This window comes from Aulonocara sp. 'chitande type north' Nkhata Bay, linkage group LG22, assembly GCF_057382095.1.
Source record: "Aulonocara sp. 'chitande type north' Nkhata Bay isolate Kocher_YH1m ecotype deep benthic linkage group LG22, A_spYH_male_GT1.1, whole genome shotgun sequence".
NCBI lineage: Eukaryota > Metazoa > Chordata > Actinopteri > Cichliformes > Cichlidae > Aulonocara > Aulonocara sp. 'chitande type north' Nkhata Bay.
In genome coordinates, this window is record NC_141364.1 from 551,056 (window position 1) to 576,410 (window position 25,355).

Here is a 25,355-nt window from a genome sequence, read left to right on the forward strand (position 1 = left end):
TCTTCTCTTTAAAGTAAGAAAATAACAAAAATAAAAAAAAGTCACAATTCGGATTTTTCTATGATCACAGGCGTACATAACAATGTTGGTCTGCATTCTTTGTTTCCTATAAACTAAATTTAAAAAAGTTTGCCAACTAATTAGTTGTAAAGGCGATGGTGTTCAAATGTTTGAAATTGTCTGTGGTGATCCAGAATAACAAGAACAAAATCCGCATGTTAATGTTTGTGAACAAATCCATGAAACTGAAGTCAAATTCAGAGTTTTTATTGACGATCTGACAGGACGGCAGATTAAACAAAGCCTGAACAGAGCGGCGGGCCAACAGTCACACCAAAGAAAACTAAACTAATAAATAAAATACCACAGACGATAAAAACATGGAGGTGACGTCCAGGTATGAAAAAAAATAAGCCAGAGAGAAAGTGCCTGCGTTCTATCTGAAGGCCACCAGATGGCGATAGCTGTAGCTGCAAAGACTTCAGGCCCTATAGAGGTGAGTAAGCTCTGCATGGGTGATTAATGACACACGAACAAATCTGCGAAATGTGGACCCGCCTGGTTTCAAAGAGGTTACGTGAACTGCTGTTCTGCAGTGACGATCTCACTAACCAGCAGGTGGCGTCAGAGTAGGTACGTCCATCTTTTTGCCGTCCGTGCCTAAAACCCTGACAGGCATGACGGGAACGCTGTTGTGGCGTTAAACAGGTTCTTAATTCTTTGTTTGATCTGAAGAAGAAACTGCACCAAGTCTGAACTCAGAGACGAACAGTTCGCAGGTTTTCACCTCAAACGTCCTGAGTTTTAGGTTTGTTTCCACAGCAGATTTAAGAGAAAATATAGAAAACAGCCACGACGTCACGGCTGGTCTGTCCACTCACTGTGAATGACGGCCACAAAATCATTTACAGGTAAAAGTTTTATATCAAGACTTTAGTTCAAGTTTAAAAACTGAGTCACTGCAAGTGAAGAGGACAAAATAAACCAGTGACTCAATCATGAATCTGTGGGACATGAAACTCAACGCGCGTTTACATTTGTTCCTTTAAGCCAAATTTATTGGTGATGAAATCAGTCGTGGTTAATGTTTACAGAAAAACAAAAACTCAGTGATATTAAAATGTCTTTTTTTACGTGTTTAATCCAAACTTTGATGTCATAATTTGGTCAAATGTCACAACCGTGACGACCTCGTTTTAATCTGCAGGGAAACAAAGAACCAGTCGGAGAATCACAGGATCTTATTTTTCTTTCACAACTTCAGACTGAATATTTGGGAGGTTCTGGTCAAACTGGTCCCAGGAAACACCAGTGAAAGACCCGTTTTTAGCTAAAGCAGCGCTACGGAGCCGTCACATTCGAGGTTAATAATGGCCTGCCGTGTCACATCACCATCGGCTCCTTCAGTCAGGCCAAACAGACAAACCCTAATTTTTCCGTCCTCGTCGTGGGAACACGATGTCATGGTTTAACTTTCACGGCGCCAAATTACAACAACAGTTGCCTGAAGGTGCTCGTCAGCTACAGCGTACAGTAATACACACAGCACAACAGCGCTCAGGTGTTTATCTTTAATTACACTTACTTTCAATAATTTGGAGGAAACATCAATTCTTAACATTTTGTTTTGTCCTAGTCTGGGATCTTTGTGATGTCACAGAGGGCATATCCTTACACAGAGCCAGCAGCTTTCAGTCGTTTGGTTTGTACGAAGTTAAATTTGTCCGAGTTTGAAAGAGGCAGGAATCATGTTTCCATTCGTTTCAGGAATTTTAACCGCAGCCACAGGAGGCGGCGGGGTTAGCAAGCACTGGGTTAAAGGGGGAGGAGCTAAAACATTTTGTTTCTGACCGTTTTAGCTCCTCCCCTTTAAGACTTTACTGATTGGTCAACTTCAGGAAGCCTACAGAGGAGTAGGAGCTGCGAAATAACACAGCTGCAGAGTCATAGGTCATTGTTTCAGCCACAGCTCCGTCTGATCACTTCATCGCTGTCCGATATTTATTAATGGTTAATAAAGACATTGGCAAAGAGCGCGTCCTAAAGACCTTTGACCTGTGAAACAAAGGGGAAGCTGGGAGGTTTGGCATCGAACGTGACCCCTCACCCGCCCGCCGCAGACACACAGGAGTCCGACGGCGTGACAGACGACAATGATGGCGGCGTTGCTGAAGAGTCTACAGAAGGACGCAGTCTGAGTCCTTGTCTCTTCTCCTGGATTGCTGTGCCCCCTGACCTCTGACCTGGAACACCGTAACAATAACACAGTGTAATCACCTCATGTCACGGTTATTATTGTCACATTGAGATCAATAAAAAAAATCTTTTCATGGTGACATTTACGTGGCAGTCAGAACTACTTATTCTAATAATTCACACTCGTCTTCTGAACGCTAACTCAGGTGTTTTAAAGTGGACATGAAACTATGTGCATGAAGGCTCACTGACACCTGCTCTCAGACACTGATGTAACTCAGCCGGGTTTAACAAATAAGTGCTGAAAGTTTTAAAAACAGCGCCCTCTCCTGTCAGTACGCAGCGTGACATCACGTGGTTGGCTAACAGACTGAGCTAACAAGTGACAGGATCGATACCTCAGAGGAAAGGACAGTGAAGCTGACCATCAGTGTGAGGGGATCACTGTAGCGCTGCAGCAGTCAGTTCATGTTAAACCAGGATCTACGGTCACTTTACTGTCTGTGTCTGCAGCAGGAAGTGGCTGTTAGCTGTGTTTGTACAACACTTTATAAATGAGGACTGTGGAGGAGAGCCTGAGTCAGGTGACAGGTGGTTACCAGAGCGACGAGCTGGGCTCTGTGATGTAAACAAGCCTTCACGTGCAGAGTTTCATGCCCCCTTTAAGGTTCCGGTTCCACACCAATGATTCAGTGTGTCCTGTTTGAAACCTGATTTTGGATTAAGGTGTGATAGCAGTGGCCTACAAGTGCTGCCCACAGTCTGCCGGCTTGTCTCCAGGTGAGCTTACCTGCTGCACTGAACCCTGTTGCTGGAGTTGCTGCTGTTGCTGATATTCCTCCTGCTGGAGCTGCCGGGCCAACTCCAGGTCACTGAGGGGCCCCGGGGCCCCGCCCTGCTGCTGCTGCAGGGACACTGCCACAAGGTAGTCCTGACACCCACAACAACACCCATCAGAGACGTGCTAACGGGCCAAAGTGCTCGGTGGCAATGATATTACCTGGTGAGCTCACCTGGTCAATTTGCCGCTGCTGCTCCTGGGCGCTGGGTGGCAGGTGGGGGGTGGGTGGAGCTCTCTGAGGAGGATGACACAGCCGGAAATCGGAGTCGCAGAAGTTTCCATCACCCTCGACATTATGAAGCGACTCCCAGACCACAGACTCCTCCTGCAGGAAGCCTTGATCTGTCACTAGCAGGTACAGGTGCCCCTGAGAGAGGAGACAAGTGCATTACCAGCCCCACCTTGTGTCTGGTCATGGTACTGCAGTGTGTACAGCCCCACCTTGTGTTTGATCATGGTACTGAAGTGGTTGTTCCTGAAGAACACTGAGATCTCGCCCTCTCTGGCCGTCGCGTTGAGCTCACACAGGCCGTGATACGACAGCTGAGTCGCCGTTGACTCCAGAAACTGCTCCGCCACCAGGCCTGCCCGGCACAGACGTGCACAATTATTATGTTCGGGCCATCGTGTACATATTGGGTACTGTGCACAAACACGTTACCTTCACTGACTCGGCTGCTTTCTGCAGAGTGTTTGTAGTCAATGATTTTCTCCACCAGTTGGTTGTAGCTCAGTTTGCCCACAGCAGCCACCATCTCTGGACTCTGAACACACAATCAGGAATTTTACATCATTCTGTCCTGTGGGCGGCCACAGAGAGTCTGACTGATGTCCATGTCCATGTCTGACCATGTCACAAAAAATAAAAATCCCACATGGACATTAAAAACCTGCAATCATGCCACTTCACTGTGCAGCATCATCAACATTACACGTCACACTCCAGACAGACAATGAAGGAGAGAAACACTTAAACCGATGTTAACTATGATATGAAAACATGTTACTACAAAAGATGTTCATGTGTTACTCAAATATGACAGATTAACGTCCGCTAAACTAAAAGTGTGTCGTGCAATATGAATGACGCACGCTTGACAGCCACTTCAGTTCAAACTAGGGGTGGGTGATATAAACGATATAAATTTGGCCTACGATAGAGATTTTGACTATACCGTTCTACCGCGATAGCGCATGTTGATGATGTCATCAAGCTGCGCCCGTTTTGGTCGAAAGCATCGCAGCGGCTACAACCATTATCATCTGCAAATTATGGCGGGCAACAGTCACAGTAAAGTGATTAAGCACTGTTGAAATGTGGGGAAAGCCAAAAACTGCACTTCCGTAACATTGATTCATAAATGTTGAATTCTCTCACAGCTGCTCTGTTCCCATGTTGTTGCAGTATATTAATAACTAACCTGGTATTGTGGATGAATGATCTCAGTTGTTCTCCTGACTGAAGTTTGGCCCGTGTACAGCATCCTGCTATGCGATTGCATTTGTCCCTGACCACCAGAATCTCTCACGTTAACTTTTGTCAAGTGGAAAAAAAGTTAGCGTTCATCCTGCAGCTTCACTGTGCTAATGTTATGCTAACATAGCTGTGTCGCTAGCAATCACGTAGCACAACATTATATACCAGCTAGCCCAACTTCAGTAACCCTGCAAACGCCACTGCCGTAATGCTCTGACAAGCCATCAAGCAGTGCGGCTTACCAAAGTTGTACTAAAACATTTTAACAGATTTAATCGGTTTGAGGTCAGTAAGCACAACCAGAATTCATACATAAGGCACACTCTCGATTTTTGAGAAAATGAAAGGATTTTAAGTCCTTATAGTGTGTAAAATACGTTATACAGAAGAAAAGAATATATCGCGATATATATCGTTACCGCACGTGCTTCAAATTATATCGCGATATGAATTTTAGGCCATATTGCCCAGCCCTAGTTCAAATCTAAAAATAAGAAAACAATAAATTACACATCCGTTTTTTTCCCGCTCATCTTAAGTTGGGTCGTGGGGGCAGCAGCAGGGAAGCAGGGCCCTCCCTCTCCACGCCACCCCCAGCTTATCCGGGGACACGTGAGACGTTCCCAGGCCAGCCGAGATGTAATCTCCAAGCCCGGGCCTCTTCCCGGTACGACATGCCTGGCAGGAACACCGTGCCCAGGAGGCGACAGCCTTAGCTGCCTCCTTGTGATGTGGAGGACTAGTGGCTCTGCTCTGAACCCCTCATAACGACTGAACTCTCTCCTAAGACAGAGCCCGTCCTCCTGACGGAGAACCGCTGTTTGTAACTACGATCTTATTCTAACAAAGAGATGAGATTAACAGGTGTGTCATCAACGATGCGCCGTCCGGTGGCAGATAGCTGCATAACATTTAAGATGATATTTTACCAGCATCAGGAATCAATTAACATTTTAACAACTAGGTTAAACAACTAGTAAGTCTGGCACCGACCAACACTTGACTTTTGTTACGGCCCAAGCGTTGCCTGTGTGGGCGTGTCCTACCGTCTCTCCTGCCTCAGCTGCCACCTTTTGAACAGCTCACTCCTTTCAGCAATTAAAAGTATTTCAGGTGAGCTCTGGTGCCAGAGAGCCATGTTAGTGGTTGCAGGTAGTGAGCTGTGTTTTGTGATTGTTTGCTCCTGCTTGGTGGAGAGGACTGTGTTTGGTCACCAATCCTTTTTTGACTTTTCAGTTTACTGACCAACGCTTGAGTTTTGTTCTGCTTCTTTAAATGTTGATAGCGGCTCGTCCGTCTCTTTTAGTTCAGTTACTAATAGAAGCAGTCAGCTGTCACCGAAGGCATGAAGACGCTAGGACACGCCCACACAGGCAACTCCAGGAGGCCCAGCTGAGGCCGTAACACTTTTTCCAGACAGTTTATTAATATTCATGTTTATTAATACTTTCCTTCATTTGTTCATATTTTCTTTCATTCTATAAATATTCTGTTTTCTAAACATCCTGATATCTTTCTGTCTATTGTGTTGATAATTTAATGTCAGAACATTTTATTAATTTTCTTGCTTCATCTGCAGCTCTATCAGCCAATCAGCTGACGGTACCCATGGGGATTGGCTGAACGAGCCAATCACCTGCTTCATCATTCAGAGCATTTTATCCAGAGCTCACACAGGTTCGGGAGAAACTCCGGGGTTTGATCCCTTGCTCAAGAGTACTTCAACAAGCAGACTGGAAGAGTTGGGGGTCAAACCGCTGACCTTGCATTGTTAAAACCTCGTTAAGGACCTGGACAGTCCTGCGTTTACGCTCACACACACTCACCTGAGGGTCGACCAGCCAGCCGTGGTACAGCGGGATGTCCAGCAGGTCGAACACGATGCACTCGGGCGTGTATTCAAAGTCCGTGACGCCAGTGAAACGCACATTGACGTCCAGCCCTGTAGACAGCTTCGGGAGGACCGCCATGGCGTCGCTCATGTTCTGCAAACACACACGCCCACGTTATGGTCTCCTCCCCAAAACGGCGTGCTAATTGAAAGCGTGTATGGGAACCAGCATGTCCGTGTGCTTCCTTGGTACCTGCTGGAAGTTGAGCTCCATGCCGTCGGCCTTCTGTCTAGGAGTGACGGACAGCACACACTCTCCTGAACAACGCACACACAGGAACATCGTCAGTAGGACAGCCCGCCACGACCTGACCAGCTCAAACACTCACAGGTGAGAATCCTGGTTTAACCCGACGTGTTGCAGACCGTGTACCATGTGACCTCCGCGGACAGTATCATTCTCGACAGCTGTGCCAGGAGCGAACTCATCGTCTACTTAACGTGGACCCTCCACGTTTACGAGCGAGCGCCCAGCCTCCTGCTCGTGCTACCCGGCACGTTTAATTTCATCATCGATACGTTTGATACATTACCCACAGTCGCTCTTACCCAGGTGAGCCATCAGGTCCTCTGTGGTGACCACCTCAGTCTGAGCAGGAAGCTTGGCCTGCGGCGCGACACACACACACACACACACACACACACACACACACACACAGGTCAGTTCATTTATAAACTTTATCAAGCGTGAGCGCCGGTGTCTCCTCTTCTGTCCCTCACTAAAAAAGATCAAAGCTGTTTACGACGACACAGACGTCTGCACAGTTACATCATTTTAGAGTGCTCTGATTGGTTCTCAGAGGAACATCTGAAACCACGGTCTACATAACGGTTCATCCAAAGTGTCTCATTAGCTGCTCAACCACCTGAGGCCAGCGGCCGCCACAGGCGAAGCACAGGTGAACCCACAGCACCGGATTCACGTACACCACATGGTTCTAACAGTTAACTTCCTGTTGCCACTAGGGGTCGCTGTGAGTGTTATTGACTATTCTAGATGCGTCCAGGTGTAGATCCCACCAAGCACGGGAAGTCTGGGAGAACACTTATAAGAGCTTCATGCACTGCAGTGCCGCAGACACACCCTTCAACGAAAAGTCAAAGGCTTTGTGATTTAATGCTGCCACCGCCGTCTTCGGGGCGACCTGTCACAACAGCCCAGTCCAACATCTTCGAGGAGCTCATCCTGGTACTGTGACAGCGCGCATGGGAACTATCCATTATCGGTAGAATCTATACTTACTGATCAGATTCGTTATCGATTCTCCGCTTTGAGGGTGACCGTCATCACTAAGCAGCACATCTAAGACCTTCATGCAGACTAATTTCATGCTGTGGTTTTGTTTGTTGAGACTCGATAACGAATCTGATCAATAAGTATAGATTCTATTGATAATGGAATCAGAATTGCTAAATTCTTATTACGTCCCACGCCTGCTGTCACAGTACCAGGACGAGCTCCTCGCAGATGTTGCACCAGGATGATGTGACAGCTTGTTACCTGTTGAAGTTCAGGCGCTAGCTGCTAGGCTCTGGTCTGCATACACTGAGCTTTAGCATCACTCTTGTTCTTGGCTGGCTTAGCGTTAGCATATTGTCTGACTAGCTTAACGTTAGCATGCTCTCTGTGCAGATGTGGGCACAGAGCTGAACTTGTGCTTGAACTTTAGCATCGCGTTCGCGTCCTTTTGTGCAGTAAAAACAATTTCAAGGACCTGAACTACTAGGAAAGGGTTCTCCCATGCCTTCTAATGAGGCCAGCTTCCCTGGGAACCAAAGCCACCTTTCAGCTGCTAGAAATCTGACTTGAACCTTTCCCGGTCTTCGGCGCAAGTCTGAGCATGACAACAACGAGCTCAGACCGACTGGAACCTGGGAGCTCTGAGCCCTGCCCTTCCAAACAGCTGGAACACGTAACATGCACCTCCAGGTTCTTATGTTACCATGACGACGCAGACAGGAAACACCTGCCCTGACTTCCTGAAGGTTCTCAGGCAGATGTTTGCGTACCTGCGTAGTGCAACTTGTTGTCTTTAGATTTGTGTGCTGCAGCTGGGTGGAGATGAACATCCACCTGCCGCTCCGCCCTTTAAATGATGGTGATTCTCACCTTCCAGCGCAGGAACAGCGTGTTCATGATGGCCAGCAGGGGGCAGGGTCCGTTCTCACTCTGGGTGATGATGGGTGTCTTCTTCTCCTTCCAGGTGATCCACTTCACCAGGTAATACGCTGGCATGGAGGGCCCAGGCTCCAGTGCCGCAGTAGGAGGAGCAGCAGCACCCCCTGTGGGGAGGGGGAGAAATGCAGTCACACTCAGCTAAACAAAGTTACATTTATTTGGAGTACTAAGGTGTCATCGCAAAATAAACCCAGAGAAGAAGTGCAGTCAGGCACCAGGCTGAGCACAGTTTCAGTAACATGGACGCCTCACCGGCAGCTTCCAGCGCCGCCTCGTCCTGCAGACTCGGGACTTCGGTGGATGGCGAGCAGCCCTCCGCACCCAGCGCCGAGTACGACGACGACAGGCCGTCATCCACGTCCAGGGAGTTTCCTGTTGTCACGACCCCATCCGACAGCTCCAAGCTGGGGATGGAGAATGATGCCGAGTCCGTGGACTCCAGCTGGTCGTCTGAGCCACCCGCTGTCACCACCGAGGAGCTTTCCTCCACGTCCAGACCTGCGGACAATAGAAGCACCATGAGGGATCCTCTGGGCATCTTAGGCCCCGCCCTTCACCCATGTCTCCTCCTCTACCTGGTCCTGCCCCAGCCTCCGTGGGTTCCTCTGTGGTGGTGGCGATTGTTAGAGTCATGTTTTCAGATGATGGACTTGGCGATGATTCTGGCGGCGTGGGTGTGGCCTCTTCCTCCTCCTCCTCCATCGGGACCTTGGCGAGCGCAGGGCTGTCAGCGGCGCCGCCACTTGTGTTGGGGATGTCAGTTCTGAGGTGCGCTGGTGTCACGCTTAAGGTGCATTCTTTGGAGAAAGTCTGTGAGCTGACAGTGGGCTCCTCTGAATCGCATTTCATCTCCAGGTCAGCGATGGCGGAAGGCTGCTCCCTGGACTCCTCCATGATCAGCTGACGGCTTCACAGGCACGACTCCGTATGACAACACGTGGAGAGAGATGACTCAGACGGACGTGGTCACGAGAGAAACTAGACCTCAGCATCGGGTGGCTTTAAGACAGCAGGAGGCGCTCCAACATGGCCGCCAGGAGATCGTCACGAGAGAACGATCACCTGCCCGCCGCCTGCCAAGGGTGTTGGAAAACAGACACACCGGTCTACCTGAGAGCAACCATGGCTGCAGAAAATCTGAGCAGAGAAGAGACGCAGCACGGCCCTCTGACATCAGTCACACCTGAGGAAACACAGAAGAAGAAGTCAGCAAACACACGTGTGTGTGTGTGTGTGTGTCTCTGTCTGTGTGTCTGAGTTGTGGAGTTAGCTCAGAGCTGTGTGCAGCCATGAGGCTGATTTAAAGATGGATTCCGAGTGACGGTGCAGCGTCACCTCCATCCACTAATTTCTCAGATCTGTGACATCACAGAAACATTGTGTGTGCCTCACAGGTGTAAACTCTGATAAACATCTGCACACTCTCCACTTGACGGTCAACACTGCACATCCACCCTCAGCTGTTTGAACGGAAGCAGCTCCCCCCAAGCTGTGGGGTACAGCTGTGACCGTGAGAGAAGCAGGGGTGTGGCTGAGAACGCAGACCGACACCTGGACCGCTGCTGTACACCTGAGCTCCGAGCCTTACAGGTGACCTGTACTGGGGGGGCGGCTGCTTCACTCCCAAGATCGACGTGAAGGAAAGTTGTTTCCCATGACGCTCCTCAATTAGGTGAGAAGGGTTCAGCGGTGACTTACGCTCGCACACACACGGGTGGCAGCCTCAGCTGACCCCGGTCTTGCGGAGCGGCCGGTTAACCCTGCTCTTCCGGTTAACCCCGACATCCGGGCCCGTGCCCTCCTCCCGAAAACCGGTCAGCTTACCGGGTCCGGCGCGGATTCGCGGAGAACGCTGACGCTGGCAGATGAACGCGCGTGCTACCTGTTTACATTCCTCTCCGCCAGGTTCATAGGTCCCGCCCACCGTCCGTCCACATCCGCTAAGCTTCAGCAGCCTACGCTGCCTGTTAGCCAACTGGCTAGCTGTGAACTTTTTCTGTCGTAAAATTGTCATTAATGTTCACGCGCAGCAGCTCGTGAGGGCCTGGGAAGAAACGCAGAGAAACCAAACAAGCGGAACTCCGAGCGGAGCGGGAAGCCGCTTCAACACGAACCGTACAGATGTTACACACCGCGTTAGCTTAGCATGAGCTAGCTGGCACTGACAGCCAAACGCGATAAGACTTTTTTAACTTTATGTCCTTTTTGGTCTCTGAGCGGGGCAGCATTCACAGCCACAGCGGCGCACTCACCTCTCAGACCGCGGGCACGCGCTGTCGGGTTCGGCCAATCAGAAACATGAAGAAAATAAAACGTTACAAACAAAATGTGACGTTTTCACAGCTTCAACTCGCGTCGTACCCTCCTGACAGAGCAACTTCTACTCGGTATACGTCACGTCCGGTCTCACCTTCGCTCCCTCACCTTATTCCACAGAGTGCGTTACATCTGTGGACCACGGTAACATGGGCGGGCGGTGCGCTCACCTTTGACTGTTTTCGTACAAACCCCGCCTCCATTACCCAGGCTTCACGAATCGAGCCGAGGTGGACCGAAAACTGTGCAGGGAGAGTCTATCCAGTTGACTCCGCCTCCAATCCAACCAACCAGACGTGAAAGTGTTCTGTTTTGTTTTATTAGAATTTGTTTATTATTTCAAGTACATATAGAAAAATGGCAACTAGAGCTGCATAAATTCAATGGATACAACGAATTGCCAGAAGGAGTGATTACAGTAACAATATAACCACATAAATCAGAATCAGAATACCTGGGGGAAATAATTTTTTCTTACAAAACATACATAAAACAGAGATAATGAATGTTGACAGTGACATAGATGTGTACACATGTCTAAGTTGCAAAGTTGAGTGAAATGCTGCCTTTTAGATAAACAGAAACAAACAACAAAGGGTAAATATATTATAAAATAAGATAAGATGACCTTTATTAGTCCCACAGGTGGGAAATTTGTTTTGTTACAGCAAAAGTGCAAAGTTATGTAGCAGAAATTAGAAAACACTGGAATGCAATAAAATACAATAGAATAAAATAAAATAATATATACAATAGAATAAAATAGAATAGAATAATATATACAATAGAATAAAATAGAAATACAAATACTATATACAACTGAGTAGGAAAATACAAAAATACAACTTCGTCAGAAGAAGAATTGCATAAGAATTGCACATATAGCAGTCTTATTGCACATGTGTGGGTTAGTGTGTTTGATCAGCTGCAAAAGTCTTTATTGTGGAGTCTGACAGCAGTGGGGAGGAAAGACCTGCGAAATCTCTCCGTCCCACACCGTGGGTGCTGCAGCCACTGAAGGAGCTGCTCAGTGCTGTCAGAGTCTGCTGCATGGGGTGGGAGATGTTGTCCAACAGGGATGACAGCTTAGCCACCATTCTCCTGTCACTCACCACCTCCACTGGGTCCAGAGGCCACACCATAGAACATGGCTATTCAACTACGAAGTTAGTTGGGCCAGATTTTCAAACCAAGGAATTTATCTGGGCCAGATATTTTTTTTGAAGCCAGTAAGCAACAGATCATGATCAATTTCAAACCCACACAACTGTACTGAAAAACAAGTATTTTTTTTAATTCCTTTTCCCCTGTAAATCTGATGACCTCACAAATGCACACCAAAAGGTCCATTTAAAAAAGGGGGGCCATAACTAAACAATTTTTTGCACATTTGAAATAATAATAATAATAACAAAAAAACATTTTGATAATTCCCTTTCAAATTAAAATAAATATTTCGCTGACCACTCATTTTTCCTGCCATGGATGGAGCCCCATCCGTCACAAGTATACAGACACGCTTCATATCCAGACCATTTTCCTCAAAAAGAGCTGAAATCTTCTCAAACATTATTTCGCCAGCTGTGTGTCCCTCTAACGGTAGTAAGCCGAGCAATTTCCCATCCAAAAAACGGACATATACGCACAACTGTGCATTATCAGTTCTGTCTGTGATCTCCTGCTATAGACATTACATCAGTTTTCTTCAGGTCATTTAACAGCATTTCAAACTCGTCTGACGCCAGAACTTCAACTCTACGAATATTTGAACTGTCCTACAGGGGTACGTTTTTAATAGCAGATGTCACACTTACTTTAATTTATTCATCACTTTTCACCGCATCCACCACGGCCAGCATGCAGTATTTCACCGTTTCAGAATCTGTGAAAGGCCTTTTCTTCTTCGCCAAGAAGCAGAAAGGGAAGATGCTGCAGCTCTCTCTTGGGCTGTACAGGACCCTCACCATGGTAGTACAACTCCTGTTGTACTACCATGTACATTGGTAGTACATCTTACCATAATGTAATAATAATGGTAATAATTACAACATGGTAATAATCTTACCATGTTGTAAGATTATTAAACTCGGTAAAATGAATAAGTATTTGTCAGTCCAGGCAGGGTTAAACCGACAGTTTTCATTGTCAGTTTCATTTTGCGCTTTAGGAGTGAGAAAGACATGCTGTTGTCGCATCATATATTACAATGATTGTTTAATATGTTTACATCACGGTGCATTGTGGGTTAAATATTGCTAGGCTACTAGAAGTGTTGCATTCACAGTCTACACTACGCTGTAGGAATTTTTAATTTTTTAAAAAATTAATGAATGAATGAATTTTTTTGCGTTTTCTCTATGTTTCTGCCTGGACCACAGGCAGGGCCACTCGCAGGTTGCTTCTGGGCCGCATTTGGCCCGCGGGCCATTATTTGAATAGGCTTGCCCTAGAAGATGGCTGAGGCCACCACAGAGTCATAGAAGGTCTTCAGGAGTGGGCCCTCCACTCCAAACGACCTGAGTCTCTGCAGCAGGTACAGCCTGCTCTGCCCTTTCCTGTAGAGGGCGTCTGAGTTATGAGTCCAGTCCAGTTTGTTGTTCAGATGAACACCAATGTTTCAATTATCCATAATTCAGGGGGTTGTGAAGCTCATTTTGTAACCGGAAGGTCGCCAGTTCGACCTCCGGGTACACTGACGGCCTCTGACTGTAAAGTCATGTTAATGTCATGTTAAGCATTTTGTTAACAAGGCGACAGTGTTGGGGAGTAACGGAGTACATGTACCGCCGTTACGTATTTAAAATACAAAATATGAGTAACTGTATCCGTTACAGTTACCGTTTAAAAAGGTGGTATTCAGAATACAGTTACTTTGTTGAAATAAATGGATTACACGGCGGTACTTCCTGTTTCATATGTTCGGCTATGCCCTCTCTATGTTTGGTAATTCCACGCCGTTGGAAACCCAAACAAAACACGCATTAAGAGGCTCAAATGCCCGTGTTTCAATCTCGCGTCTCATAATGACGTGAAGAAATATTTTTTTAAATGATTTAATATGAAGGCAACAGGAAGTGTTACAGGCATCGCCCTAAAGCCTGATGGGCAGTGTAGTCTGTGCTGCAGGGAGGATGGACCCGTGATGTGTCTGTGAGTGAGGGAGAAAAAGGAAAAGTAGGAGCTGTCACTGAGCAGAAACGGGAGCTGGAAGCATGTAAATATAATAATAACCACAGCAGCCAAGAAGAGAGCCTGACGAGCCCAGCTGTGAGTAAGCTGTTAAGACTCGACTGTACGCTGTGTTCGTGTTTTCCTCTGAAACAATAAGTCCCGTTGCAGCAGCCTTTCAACGCCTCTCTCTGTCTCTGCTAGCAAAGTTGACCCAGACAACAAAGTAAAGCTAGTTTTCAGCTACGAGCCGACACGAACCCGACGTATTAGCCAGAGGTCCCTTTACCACGGTTTGGAGCCGCTCACCTGTTTTATATACGCGTGGAATAGTTTTCTATACGAGATCGCTGCAAAAAGTGCAGCCTTACCTAATGTCCACCTACTGTTACTCATTTATATTATGATTTAAACATCTAGCTGGTGTTGGTGTGGAGAGTAGCCTTCAGTAATAGTAATAAATCACATTCATGTAGCTGTAAAAAGCATGATAATATATTAAGTAATCCAAAGTAATCAGGATACGTTACTCTCATTGAGTAACGTAACGGAATACGTTGCAAAATATATTTTGGGGCATGTAATCTGTAATCTGTAGTGGAATACATTTTAAAAGTAACCTTCCCAACACTGCAAGGCGATGGGTTGATATCCTCCTTAGGTCCCTCCCTTATGAAGACGGTCCTTGAGTCATTTCCTCATTATCCAGTTACACTTAATGACTTAGTTGGTATAATGTTAAAATGAAACCCTCGCTAGAGTTCGTACCTTCCTCTGTCCTGTGTTTAACCATGCTAAGGCAATTCCCTTACTTAACACTGTAACCCCTAACACGCTGCTGGCCAAAGGTTTTTACAACACTTTTTAAAATTACTATAACTTTTGAACAGTTTGTGAAAGCAGCGATTCTGCGCTGTTTAGCGATATTAGAGTCATTGCTGTAATCCCAAGCACGTGTCACTCAGCCCTGGAGAGGCTGCTTCACCAAAAATAGCCTCTGTGCCAAGACTGAGGCCATGATTACAGCTCCTCAGTGATCGCTTCTGTTTGCTCATCTGCAGAAACCAGTGTTTGTAATCGCAGTCTGCAGACCTTTGGTTTTAAACCATGTTACATTAAAAAGCCCAGAATAAAAGATGCAGACACACTTTTTATGTTTTTGATCTCTTTACTTTCTCAGGTGAAGTCTTGGTTTCTGATGGTAGGTGGTTTCTCTAATTGGGAATCTTGATACCTTCACCTTCAGCACAGAAACCTGCAGAGAGAAACAGACAGTCGCATCACCTGATTCACCTCAGACTGATTTCTCAGATTCTAGTGCAAACAGTTAAAGTGAAGCACTTTTCTCTGGGTTGTAGATGAAGTCCGGGTCTCCGGAGAAGCCCAAGCATGTTGCCTGCTGCTTGAAGTGTTCCAGCTCCGGCTCCTTCAGGGTTGACTCTTTGCCTGCAAACAAAAACACTCAAACGGATGAACATTTTGGATTTTAAATGAGAATTTTAACTTCTGTGTCTAATTTTCGTCCTACCCAGAAGATAAAGGGAATGAGCAACGAACTCATCGCTGGCATCTATATCGATCTTCAGTAATTTAAGCAGACGTTTGGTGTTTCTAGCCGTGCTGTTTATCACGAAGACGAGGCAGCCGTCACAGCTCGGCAGCAAGTAGAACGAAGACGTGGAGTTGGCCACTGGGAACAGAAAAATTTCATGTAATAACAACATGATCTTCTGAAACAGGAAGTCCAACTGCACCTCGAGGACTGAAAACCTCACGTAGGAAAACGCCAGAGATCAATTTACAAGAGACAAATACACAATCTAATATTAAAAGACAATTAAATCAGACACAAAGAGTTTAACTGAAAATAACTTAGATGATATGCAGGAAAATGACACAAAAACCTGGGGATGAATGTACAATCATCTAAACAAAAAAGCAGCTAAAAATCCCCTAGAATGACCTTAGATAGAAGAAAAAAGAACTGAAAAATATCAAGCTGTTTGAATTAACCGATTTCAGAGAAAATATGAGTGATGGAAGAAACAATATTACTGGAAACAAATGAAAAAGTTAATCTAAAATGAGACAGAACAGGAAAAAGAATCATGAAAACTTTGCAGCTTTTATGTTGGAACTTCTCTGTAGTGTGTCAGGTCGAGTGGGTTGCGTACTTTCCACCGTGGCAGTGTTTCCTTCAAAGGTTACGTTCGTCGTTGAAGTCATGCAGGTTCCATTCCTGAGAACATCAGAGAGAAAGAATAAACTCACGCCCACTTCAGAAACTCTCTTGCCCTCAGTTACTGTCTGTTGCCTGCTGCCCCCTGCTGACCTCTGTTATGCCCCGTTACCATTTGCTTCCCTCTGTTGCCTCTTATTACCCCCTGCTGCCCCCTGTTGTGTTGTTACTGTCTGCTGCCCTCTGCTGTCCCCTGCTACCCTCTGGTGCAGGATGGATGGGCTTAATGGTAACAGATGTTGATGCATGTGATGAGCTCACATCCTGTTTTCCTGCAACATGACGACCTCCCCAGAGCGCACTGGTGAGGCGCTGATCTTCACCCAGGAGCTGTCGGTCAGGTTCAGGAAAGCTTTGTAGACGTCGTGACTGGTGTAGCCCAGCAGGAAGTTCACCCTGCCATACATCTGCACAGACAAGGAAGTGGCCTAGTCAGCTGACACGCTGCCTGCTACATGAGTTTTATTAAATAAACCAAAAACATGACAGCGCTTCGTATCCTGTTCTTCCTGACCCAACAGGAAGCTGTCACACCTGAAGAAAACAGATCCCTGTTTGAATCTCACTGACCAGTCAATAAGTCACTAATCATAATCAACAATAATAATAATAATCAATCGACAATCACTATTACTGACAATAACTAAATAAGACAGGAGAGGGCGCTGTCTGCACACAGTGGTTAGCACTGTGTCCTCACAGCAAGGAGATCTGGAATCTCCCATCTGGCTGGGTTCTTCCTGTTTTCATGTTTTCTCCGTCCACACACTTCTCTGTGTTAGCCCTGCCACAGGCTGGACACCTGTCCAGGTGTGCCTGCTTCCTGTGATAATGGAGATAGATGTCAGTCTCCCTGCGACCCTGACTTATAATGGAAGTGGAAGAGAATGGATGGGTGGATTTTATGTAATTTTACTTTTAGCCTTTTGATACTAGTCACATTTTTGGGGTTTTAAGGCTCGACTTCTGTTGTTTCAAATGTGCTTCAGTCACTCAGGAAACATGAAATTAACAATGCTGAGCTCCATTTTTGTGGAGCCTCAATTTTATCCCACAACTTAGACATTCACATTACTCACACTCTCATAACACATACATGTACGATCTTGGGGGTGGGCACGCTACACGGCATCCAGAAGACCATCAGGGTGTACACCTCACCTCTGGCGCCATTGCCCACCTCTCAATTTTAAATACAGGTAGACACTGAGGGCTAGCAGGAGGGGCTATGCGCTTACCTGCTGCTCTCTGGCAGGTAGCTCCATGCCCTCCTGGGTTTTAAATGCACCTTAGAACACACATGCATCAACACTACAAATGAGTGGGTGGAGGGAGGTTTGGAGTCTTCTCTCACCCCCGTTCTCTGCTGCCTGTTTGGGCGGGGGGGCTAGGAGGAGGAGTTGGCCGTCCGACTGCGGTCTGGAGTGTGGGGCCTTCCTGCTGCTGCGGAGTCGGGGCAGTCTGCTTCTCCCCACCGCAGGGAAAAGGGAAACACCACCTGGGTCTGGGTGCAATTCCCCCCTCCAGGGGCAAGGGTACCTAGACCCGGTTTGTAGAGTACGCTTGGGGAGTGTGATCGTGTGTACAGCGTCTCTTTATGTCTGTCTCCACGTTGGTTGAGTGTGGAGTAAGTGCATATGAGAGCATGAGGGTGGGAATGGATGTTTGTGTCTGTGTGTGCCTGTATGTCTGTGTCTATATGTCAGGTTGGGTATCAGACGCCACCTCTCTGGGGACATCTCAGGCCCTCCAAGGTTTGGAGGCCTATCTCCACCCACCACCACTTCCCCTGCCAGTGACAGACGCCCTCAGACATCGGTGCGTTGGTGGTTCTGTGTCTGGGGGTGGGCGTCCAGTTACACACCGGCTCACTCCTGGTGGCTGCTTATCGGCGCCTGGAGCCTGGGGCTCGCTCGGGCCACTTCGGGGGTGGGGTGCCCTCGGCCTCTCGGCCTGGGGCTCGGTCACTCTGGCGCAGCTCACGGGCGCGTCACTGCAACTCCCCCTGGCTTCTGCTCCGCGGCTGCTGAGTGAGCCCTCATCTGGGACTCTCCTCAGCTCTTTCTGGGACAGTGGCGCGGCTGCCCCTCTGTTGGTCTTCCTTGGTCTCTTGTGTTCTGGGGGCCTCTGGATGTCTGGAGTCTTGATCTCCTCCATACCTGCTTCATGCCCTGGAGGACGGGGCTGTGGCCCCCCCCACACCCTCTAGCAGATCATTACATGAAGGAACCTTTTAAAAACAAGCGCGTCCATGCTCACAGGTGTACACACGGGTGATCACACCCACAAACTACACCCTTTTTGGCTCCTACCTCAAAGCACACTGTGCGCTGTCAATCCTACGTGCTGCACAATAAAATAATAATAATAATAATAATAATAATAATAATCTTCAGTTCTAAGGTCAAATGGCGGAGAGTCCCAGATAATCACCTGAGCCACTAATCAGGTGATTAGAGGATCATCAGGGGTCCTTTTGTCCCTCTGTGGGGGGAAACTCCCACTGGGTTTATATCTGGGACTCTCCACCATTTGACCTTAGAACTGAAGAAGCTTCTGGGATGAGAGGTGAAACGTCTTCAAGCAACTTAAAGAAGTCCAGACGCTTTTCTTTGAAGCTCCTTAGACTACGATGACCTGGATGACTGAGAACCTTCACAGACATATTTACTGTTATATTCACATAGATAATCACGATGATGTTGTTTATTATGTTGCTCTTTTTCTTCGCTTGTTTTCCCTTTTTTCTTTGTCAACAGGTGACCCAGGTGATTGATATTTGTATTTTTTGTCTGCTTATTTTGTTGGCTTTAGTTTTTTTATCCCCGTCCCTCTTCCCCGCTGTTTTTCTTTCCCCAGTCAAGTCTGTCCCGTGTGTAGCAAGTGAAAATAAAATAAACAGTAAAAGCAAAGGTGAATCAAACAGACCAATACAGCACGGTCCATTTGGTAAAGTAAATCCGTTGGGCATCTTTCTTTGCCTTTAGACAATAATTCTGATGGCAAAAGAACCAAATGGGACAGGTGAAAAAACATTGTTAGTGAAAACCAAATATTCTCCAACAGCTTCACTCAGCCACTTCAAAGTGCAAATAAAAGTGTGTAGTCTACATTTGTAGGCAGTTTAATAACCAAAGTATTTTATCCATCCTGCAGTGGAAACTAAGATGCAGTTATTTAATGATGAAGCTGTAAATCAGTCTGAACCTCCACAGCAAACAATGACTTCAGCACCACGTTCACCTGTTAACTCCACAGCCCACCCCACAGACCTAGGCAGCAATCAGAGGAGTCTTACCACAGAGGGGTCTTCCATAGACAGCGGCGTCACCAGCGGTTTGCATTCCTCAGGTGTCAAAGCCGAGCTGCTGAGAACCAGCGCTGCAAACAGGAAATGGAAGCGACAGTTGAGCCACAGATTCATAATGCTGATGGTGGCAGACATGTCACCAAGTCTGAGCCACTCAGTTTTTATACGAGCTGCAGGAGAGACAAACCTGCAGGTTTACACTGTTTGGACACAAAGGTTTTCCTGCGCACAGTTCAGATGTTTCTGGGCCTTCTGTGATTTCACAACCTCTGTGTTTGTGTATCGATCTCGCTCGGGTTTGTTTAAGCAGCCATCAAGGACATTCAGACTGGTACTCGGGATAACACTAAACACAGCCTGAACTCTGCCACCACTGCTGCCATCGTCAGTCACAGCGACTACAGCAGAGACAGTGATGATGATGATGATGATGAGGAAGGACTGCATCACATTTACCGAATTTTGTAAAACTGCTCCAGATGACTTATGGTCCGGGTTTTACCTAATGCATAACACTTGGTTGAAGGTGCAATGAACAGCTTTAGATCCCATTAAATGCTCTGTCCATGAAGCCAGATAACACACAGCAATGAGTTAAACTGCAGACATGCTGTGGAAGAGAGACAGAGGTTAATAACAGATATGATTCAATTCTATGATCTAATCTGTTATTATTCTATATTATTATTATTCTATGATCTAATCTATTAATCTATTATTACAGGTATCATTACTGCTAAAGGAGGCCGAGGAGTAGCTAAACATTTGACACAATGAGTGAAGGAAATTGCCGTCCCGGGTTTCCTCCGTGGCGTGAGCGATAAGCAGAGTTTTGTCCTTTCCTTCTAAGATTCCTAATTATTTAAAGTAACACTCAGGTATGCCATTCAGCGTGTTAGTACGAGCTCGGGAGCAGCTTGGGAGAACAAGAAAACAGAGACTGCTTTAGGTTGCCTTCCCAATCGACTCAAAGGTTTATTTAGTACATAACAGCTTATATAGAGAAAAAAAAGGTTCGTGTGTCAGCTTTCCCAGTTCAAACCGGTACAGACCAAATAAGGAAACGTCTTCCTGCCTTGTGAGCAAAGAAGTATCCTGTGTGTAGTTTATCAGTTCAGCTACAATTTATGATCATCCCAGCAAAATACACAGAATACAGAGTTCTTTCATTAGTGAATTCTGAAACAAACCACCTGGCCTTTAACGAGCCTTTTCCAGGAGATAAAGAAAAAGGGAGGATGGGAGTAAGGAAGTGGTCTCATCTCTGTGGTGTTTTCGACCTTGGAGTACCAGCCTGTGAGTCCTACACATTAATTCTTGGGTCACAGAGAAAGAGAAAAACAACTAGTAGATGGGCCATATTGAGTAACAGTTTTCCTGTATAAAACAATATCCTGTAAATGCTACTATGGTATCAAAATATCATAACAATGAGCAGGAAAGTGCAGGAGGGACAGGTGAAGTAGCCATGCTGCTAGCGAGTCGGCTACAAGCTAAGCTAAGCTAGCAAAACAGTAAAGACAGTGAGTGAATAAAGTGAATAGAATCAGTGAGTTAATCAACAGAAAATGTGCTTTGAATGATGCACGTCAAGATCACGCTATGGAATAAGATGTTGTTGATGTTGTTGTTTTTTTAATTAAACTGACTACACCGATTAGGTTCATAAAACCACCACTGTGTGTTGGAACAGGAACAGGAAGTGCTGACCATACAGACACACACAGCCCGGGCTCAGGTAGGGTGCAGGAAACGGGTGTAGAAAGACCTGCCTGCTCCCCGCCCTGCTTGTCTGTGTTAAACATGCCCTACAGGGTGCATGCGTTGGTGGACGTGAGCGTATGAGGTGTGAATAATGAGTATGATTGCATGAAACCTAGAGTGCTATTACAAATTAGGGGACAGTTGCAACATAAGCACTTGACAGCTTGTCAACAGTCTGCCCCCCCCAATGTATAAGGTGCATGTAAAATTGAGCCCCAGCCACCAACCTCTGGGTAATGCACCTGTCCCCCAGGGTCCTGTATGTGGTGGTCTGTAAATACTACTTTATAATTAAAAAGGAGGGACGGGTGGCTGCACAGCACAGCGAGCAAAGCCAAAGGCCTTCCAACTGTGGCCTGTGTGGCACCCCACCCAAGACCCTACATGTGTCAGAGGAAGCGGGCGGGGGTTGGGAATGCTTAAGTCTGGCTGCACTGATGCCAGCTATGTTGCAACCCGTGTCAGCAGTTAGGTGAAAGGCAATCTTGGGATTACTCATTAGCTAAATGCCAGTGACAAATAAAGATTGTGGGGCACAGTGCAAGTGGTGTTTTCCAGCTGCACACAGAATATTATAAAGTGGAGTCTGAGCTCAAAAAGACATTTTAAGGACATGTTTGTGTCCCTGCAGTACGTAAATCCAGCCAACAAAGGGTGTGTCCCAATTCAGGTACAGCTAGACCAGTAGATGTTCTTGGTGTGCAGGCTGTGATCAGCTGACCTGCTGCTCTCTGTGCATGTACACACCTGGATTCATCCAGATGTGAGCAGATGTCCCCTGAGCTGTCCTGGCTGATTCCATCCTCTACACTGACACTGTTGATGCTGTCTTTATATCAGCTAACTGTGACCATGAATCCACAGCCACTGTGCACCAGTCACACACTGGTCTTTACTGTAAACCAATCAGAGTGCAGCAAACTCACCTGTATATCCTGCGCTGACCTGCAGAGGATTCTCATGCAGTCTTTAGATAACACAGTCAGTCTGTCTCAGTTCGTTTCAGTCCGTCCTTTAACACTAAGCTCTCTCCTTCTTTATCATCTGTCTCCATCTCTGTCTTTTCTCTCCCTGTCAGATCAGCAGCTGGACTTTAGCTGCAGCACACTGTGAGACAAACTGCACACACACAGTTTGTGTGTTTGCTGATGTTTGTTCAGCTCATAGAAATGTGTTTGTGTAAACATGTAGGGAGTAAAAGTAAAAAGTGGTCAGAAAAAAAGCACTGAATCACAGATACCTGAAAATTGTACTTTAGTACAGTCCAGAAGTATTTGTACTTTGTTACTTGGCAGCTCTGCAGGTTAGCTGTATACTTTGAGGTCTAGCCTATCCCGAGGTTCATGGCAGGGTGGTGGCTGAAGAATAAACTTTTAAAAATATGTACTCCAACATAACCAAGGGTCATATATATGAGAAACAGAGAAAAGTGCGTTACGTTTACAGGTTTGAGGGATTAAAGTTCTGGAAAAGCAATTAAAAAGCACAGAATTTCCTCCCATTCCCTGCACAACATGAAAGTAACACTCTGCATGGCTTCAGTAAAAAAAAGACAGAGGTCAGGGGTCACTGCCCCAGAGATACACGAGTATTTCTGTATGCTTTGCATCCAGTTTAATCAGAACAGTTTTTCAGTATTATTTATTATGCTGTTAAGCATGTTATGAAGCGTTTATAATATCTAACATTTTACTAGCATCCGTAGGCGTGTTTGTTTTCTCCACCCTCACAGCCTGCTGCCCACAGACGAAGGTTCTTGTAACAGCTGGTGAGCACTAGAGGGCGCCAGAGCTCCAGCTCCAGACACAAGGTGAACCCGTGAGCTCAGAGCTGCTTCCTCTAATGACACAGGCTCAGAGGTTATCCTCCTCCTCCCCATCATCATCACCGTGGACCACCATGTCTGCTGACACACTCACACATTTCTTTTTAAACAGCGTACATTTGAAAACCAGAAGAGCCCACAGTGAGTTACACAAACATGTTTTTGAACTCATTTTGAGAAAAATGTTTAATCTGGTTTTCTAAATTAAGCTTAATTCATCCCAACGAAGCGAGAGTGCAGTGAAAATGTGACAAACAGGAGAAACATATCACTTTGTGTCAAACTGCAAACGTTACATGCGCGTTTGATTGGCTTACAGGTTTTATCGATTTATGTCGTGTGATTATCGTCCTGTGGGACCTCAGGGTCCTGCGTCGGTGAGCCAGTGTTTTTGGTTTTGTACTTTTTCTTTTGATTTTAATACAAAGTATGACTGTCTGTTTTGGTTCTGTCCTAGTATTTCAGCTTCCTGGTTTGGCAGTACTTCCTGAGTTCTAGTTTTTAGGTTTTGTTATTTGGTCTCCTGGTGTTTATTCTGTGCTCCCTCTTCTCTGTGTTCCCTCTGTCTGTCCATGATGTTATTTTGTCTGCTCATGAGTCTGCGTCTGTTAAGTTCTGTGTCTCGTCTGGATCTCTCTGTCTGTCGTGTACTTCATGTTTTACTTTGTAGGTCTGTGCCTTATGTCTGTGCGTTCAGCTTTGTGCTCTCCCTGGCTCGTCAGCCGTGTCTCCCAGCTGTTTCCTCTTAGCTCCGTCCACCTTTTGTATTTAATGGCTGTGTCCCAATTCAGGGTCTGCAGCCTTACAGGCCGCATTTTAAGGCCGATTACGTCACAGCAATGTGACGAAGGCTGTCCCAATACAAATAATTTTTTTCAGTACATTGTGTTGTGCATTGTGATTGTTGTAGACCATTGTCCATCAGGTTGATGGACAATGGCCGCTGCTGTACAGGAGACACTGTACTAGGTTAGTACAGTGTCTCCTGTACAGCAGCGGCCCCCAACAGGGCCATGGACCAGTGCCGGTCCGCTGAGTCGGTTTCCCTGTGTCTTTTCCCGTGTCGTGGTCGTGTGTCTTATTTTGAAAGAACTATTCACGCGTTACCATAGCGACCAGAGAGCAGCACATAGGAGGACGTTGTTGGCACATTTCAGGAGGACGCTGCTCATAAAGTTACACAATTACACAGTGAATTCGCGTTTATTATTATATTTACAAAATACCACCGTTTTTGTCTTTGTTTGTATAATTTTATTTTGTCGTATTTATCTGCGACACCTTAAAGGCCGGTCCGTGAAAATATTGTCTGACATTAAACTGGTCCGTGGTGCAAAAAAGGTTACGGACTGCTGCTGTACAGCACAGAATGAGTTTAGCTTGTCGAATTTATATAAATCTGCCCACGAAACGTTCTGCACGGTTTCGTTTTATAATACTGGACTTATGTTTCTACGATGGGTTGAACTTTACGAGAGTTTAAACAAAAGAGAAAAGTGTGAAAATGTTCATGCATATCTGAGGAAACTGTATAAAGCATGTAGTGAGCGCAAGGGCGTAGATTTGGTTTTGGCGTTGGTGGGGACGGATGATTCAACCACCGAACCTGCCCTGTTTCTGTTTTCCCCTCTTTTGTCTTTGCTTCTTTAAAAAAAAGGAGAAATATACTACCCTACATATGCTATTCTACATGCTTTTAAGCCATTTAAGCTGGGATCTTTTATTCTAAACATGAACTACTGTTACAGCTACTGGTGTCCCACACAACAACTCAACGTCCACTATGTTTAGGAGCCAAACACATGCCTGCTCCTCTCGTTAACTGAGATAAACTGCTGGCATATTGGTTTTCCATCTATACTGTCCAGTCTCTCCTGGTGGACCTTAGCCCTGTTTTTACTCTTCTGAGAGCACTGACGCTTCTTTCATCCTCAGTACCTGTGTTTTATCCTCAGATTACAATTATTATTCTGAGCTTGATGTGCCTCACCTTTGGCCCTGGCTCCTCCCCTCTGACTGCACTAGGACATACTGCCACCTGATAAAATAACACATATAAAAAGTGAGACATGTCACTTAAGATTTTTTGTCAAATATACACTAATGAATCAATTTACATCAGCAGCCTAACAATTGTCATGATAATAAA

The 25,355-nt window shown here is 46.2% G+C and overlaps 2 protein-coding genes across 7 annotated transcripts; both read right to left on the reverse strand.

Moving 5' to 3' along the window:
* Nucleotides 1-251: 251 nt before the first annotated feature.
* On the reverse strand, nucleotides 252-11,126 carry mindy1 (MINDY lysine 48 deubiquitinase 1). 6 transcript variants are annotated; one of them, XM_086280070.1, is made up of 12 exons: nucleotides 11,071-11,126; nucleotides 9,160-9,767; nucleotides 8,837-9,082; nucleotides 8,516-8,688; nucleotides 6,955-7,012; nucleotides 6,599-6,663; nucleotides 6,341-6,499; nucleotides 3,699-3,801; nucleotides 3,479-3,621; nucleotides 3,210-3,404; nucleotides 2,987-3,127; nucleotides 252-2,243 (listed from the first exon to the last, which is right to left on the reverse strand). In XM_086280070.1, the coding sequence occupies exons 2-12, from the start codon at nucleotides 9,476-9,478 to the stop codon at nucleotides 2,178-2,180; spliced, it is 1,668 nt and encodes a 555-aa protein (XP_086136196.1). In that variant the 5' UTR covers nucleotides 9,479-9,767; nucleotides 11,071-11,126; the 3' UTR covers nucleotides 252-2,177. The 6 variants fall into 6 exon arrangements, with proteins under 6 accessions (XP_086136196.1, XP_086136193.1, XP_086136195.1 ...); XM_086280067.1 differs by having other exon boundaries at nucleotides 11,009-11,119; XM_086280069.1 differs by lacking the exon at nucleotides 11,071-11,126 and adding an exon at nucleotides 10,995-11,056.
* Nucleotides 11,127-15,216: 4,090 nt separating this feature from the next.
* On the reverse strand, nucleotides 15,217-19,797 carry LOC147303097 (uncharacterized). Its single transcript, XM_086280350.1, has 6 exons — nucleotides 19,606-19,797; nucleotides 16,569-16,714; nucleotides 16,243-16,307; nucleotides 15,597-15,758; nucleotides 15,410-15,514; nucleotides 15,217-15,323 (listed from the first exon to the last, which is right to left on the reverse strand). The coding sequence occupies exons 1-6, from the start codon at nucleotides 19,750-19,752 to the stop codon at nucleotides 15,283-15,285; spliced, it is 666 nt and encodes a 221-aa protein (XP_086136476.1). The 5' UTR covers nucleotides 19,753-19,797; the 3' UTR covers nucleotides 15,217-15,282.
* Between the last annotated feature and the right edge of the window lie 5,558 nt (nucleotides 19,798-25,355).

Bases quoted from the DNA above. Each gene is read 5' to 3' on its own strand.
- mindy1 (XM_086280070.1), bottom strand. From the start codon at position 9,478: ATGGAGGAGTCCAGGGAGCAGCCTTCCGCCATCGCTGACCTGGAGATG. The intron at 6,664-6,954 runs GTAAGAGCGACT...TGCGTTGTTCAG, and splicing joins GGACCTGATGGCTCACCTGG to GAGAGTGTGTGCTGTCCGTC. The intron at 2,244-2,986 runs GTAAGCTCACCT...ACGGTGTTCCAG, and splicing joins AACAGGGTTCAGTGCAGCAG to GTCAGAGGTCAGGGGGCACA.
- LOC147303097 (XM_086280350.1), bottom strand. From the start codon at position 19,752: ATGTCTGCCACCATCAGCATTATGAATCTGTGGCTCAACTGTCGCTTC. The intron at 16,308-16,568 runs GTGAGCTCATCA...TGATGTTCTCAG, and splicing joins ATGTTGCAGGAAAACAGGAT to GAATGGAACCTGCATGACTT. The intron at 15,759-16,242 runs GTACGCAACCCA...TTCTGTTCCCAG, and splicing joins AAACACTGCCACGGTGGAAA to TGGCCAACTCCACGTCTTCG.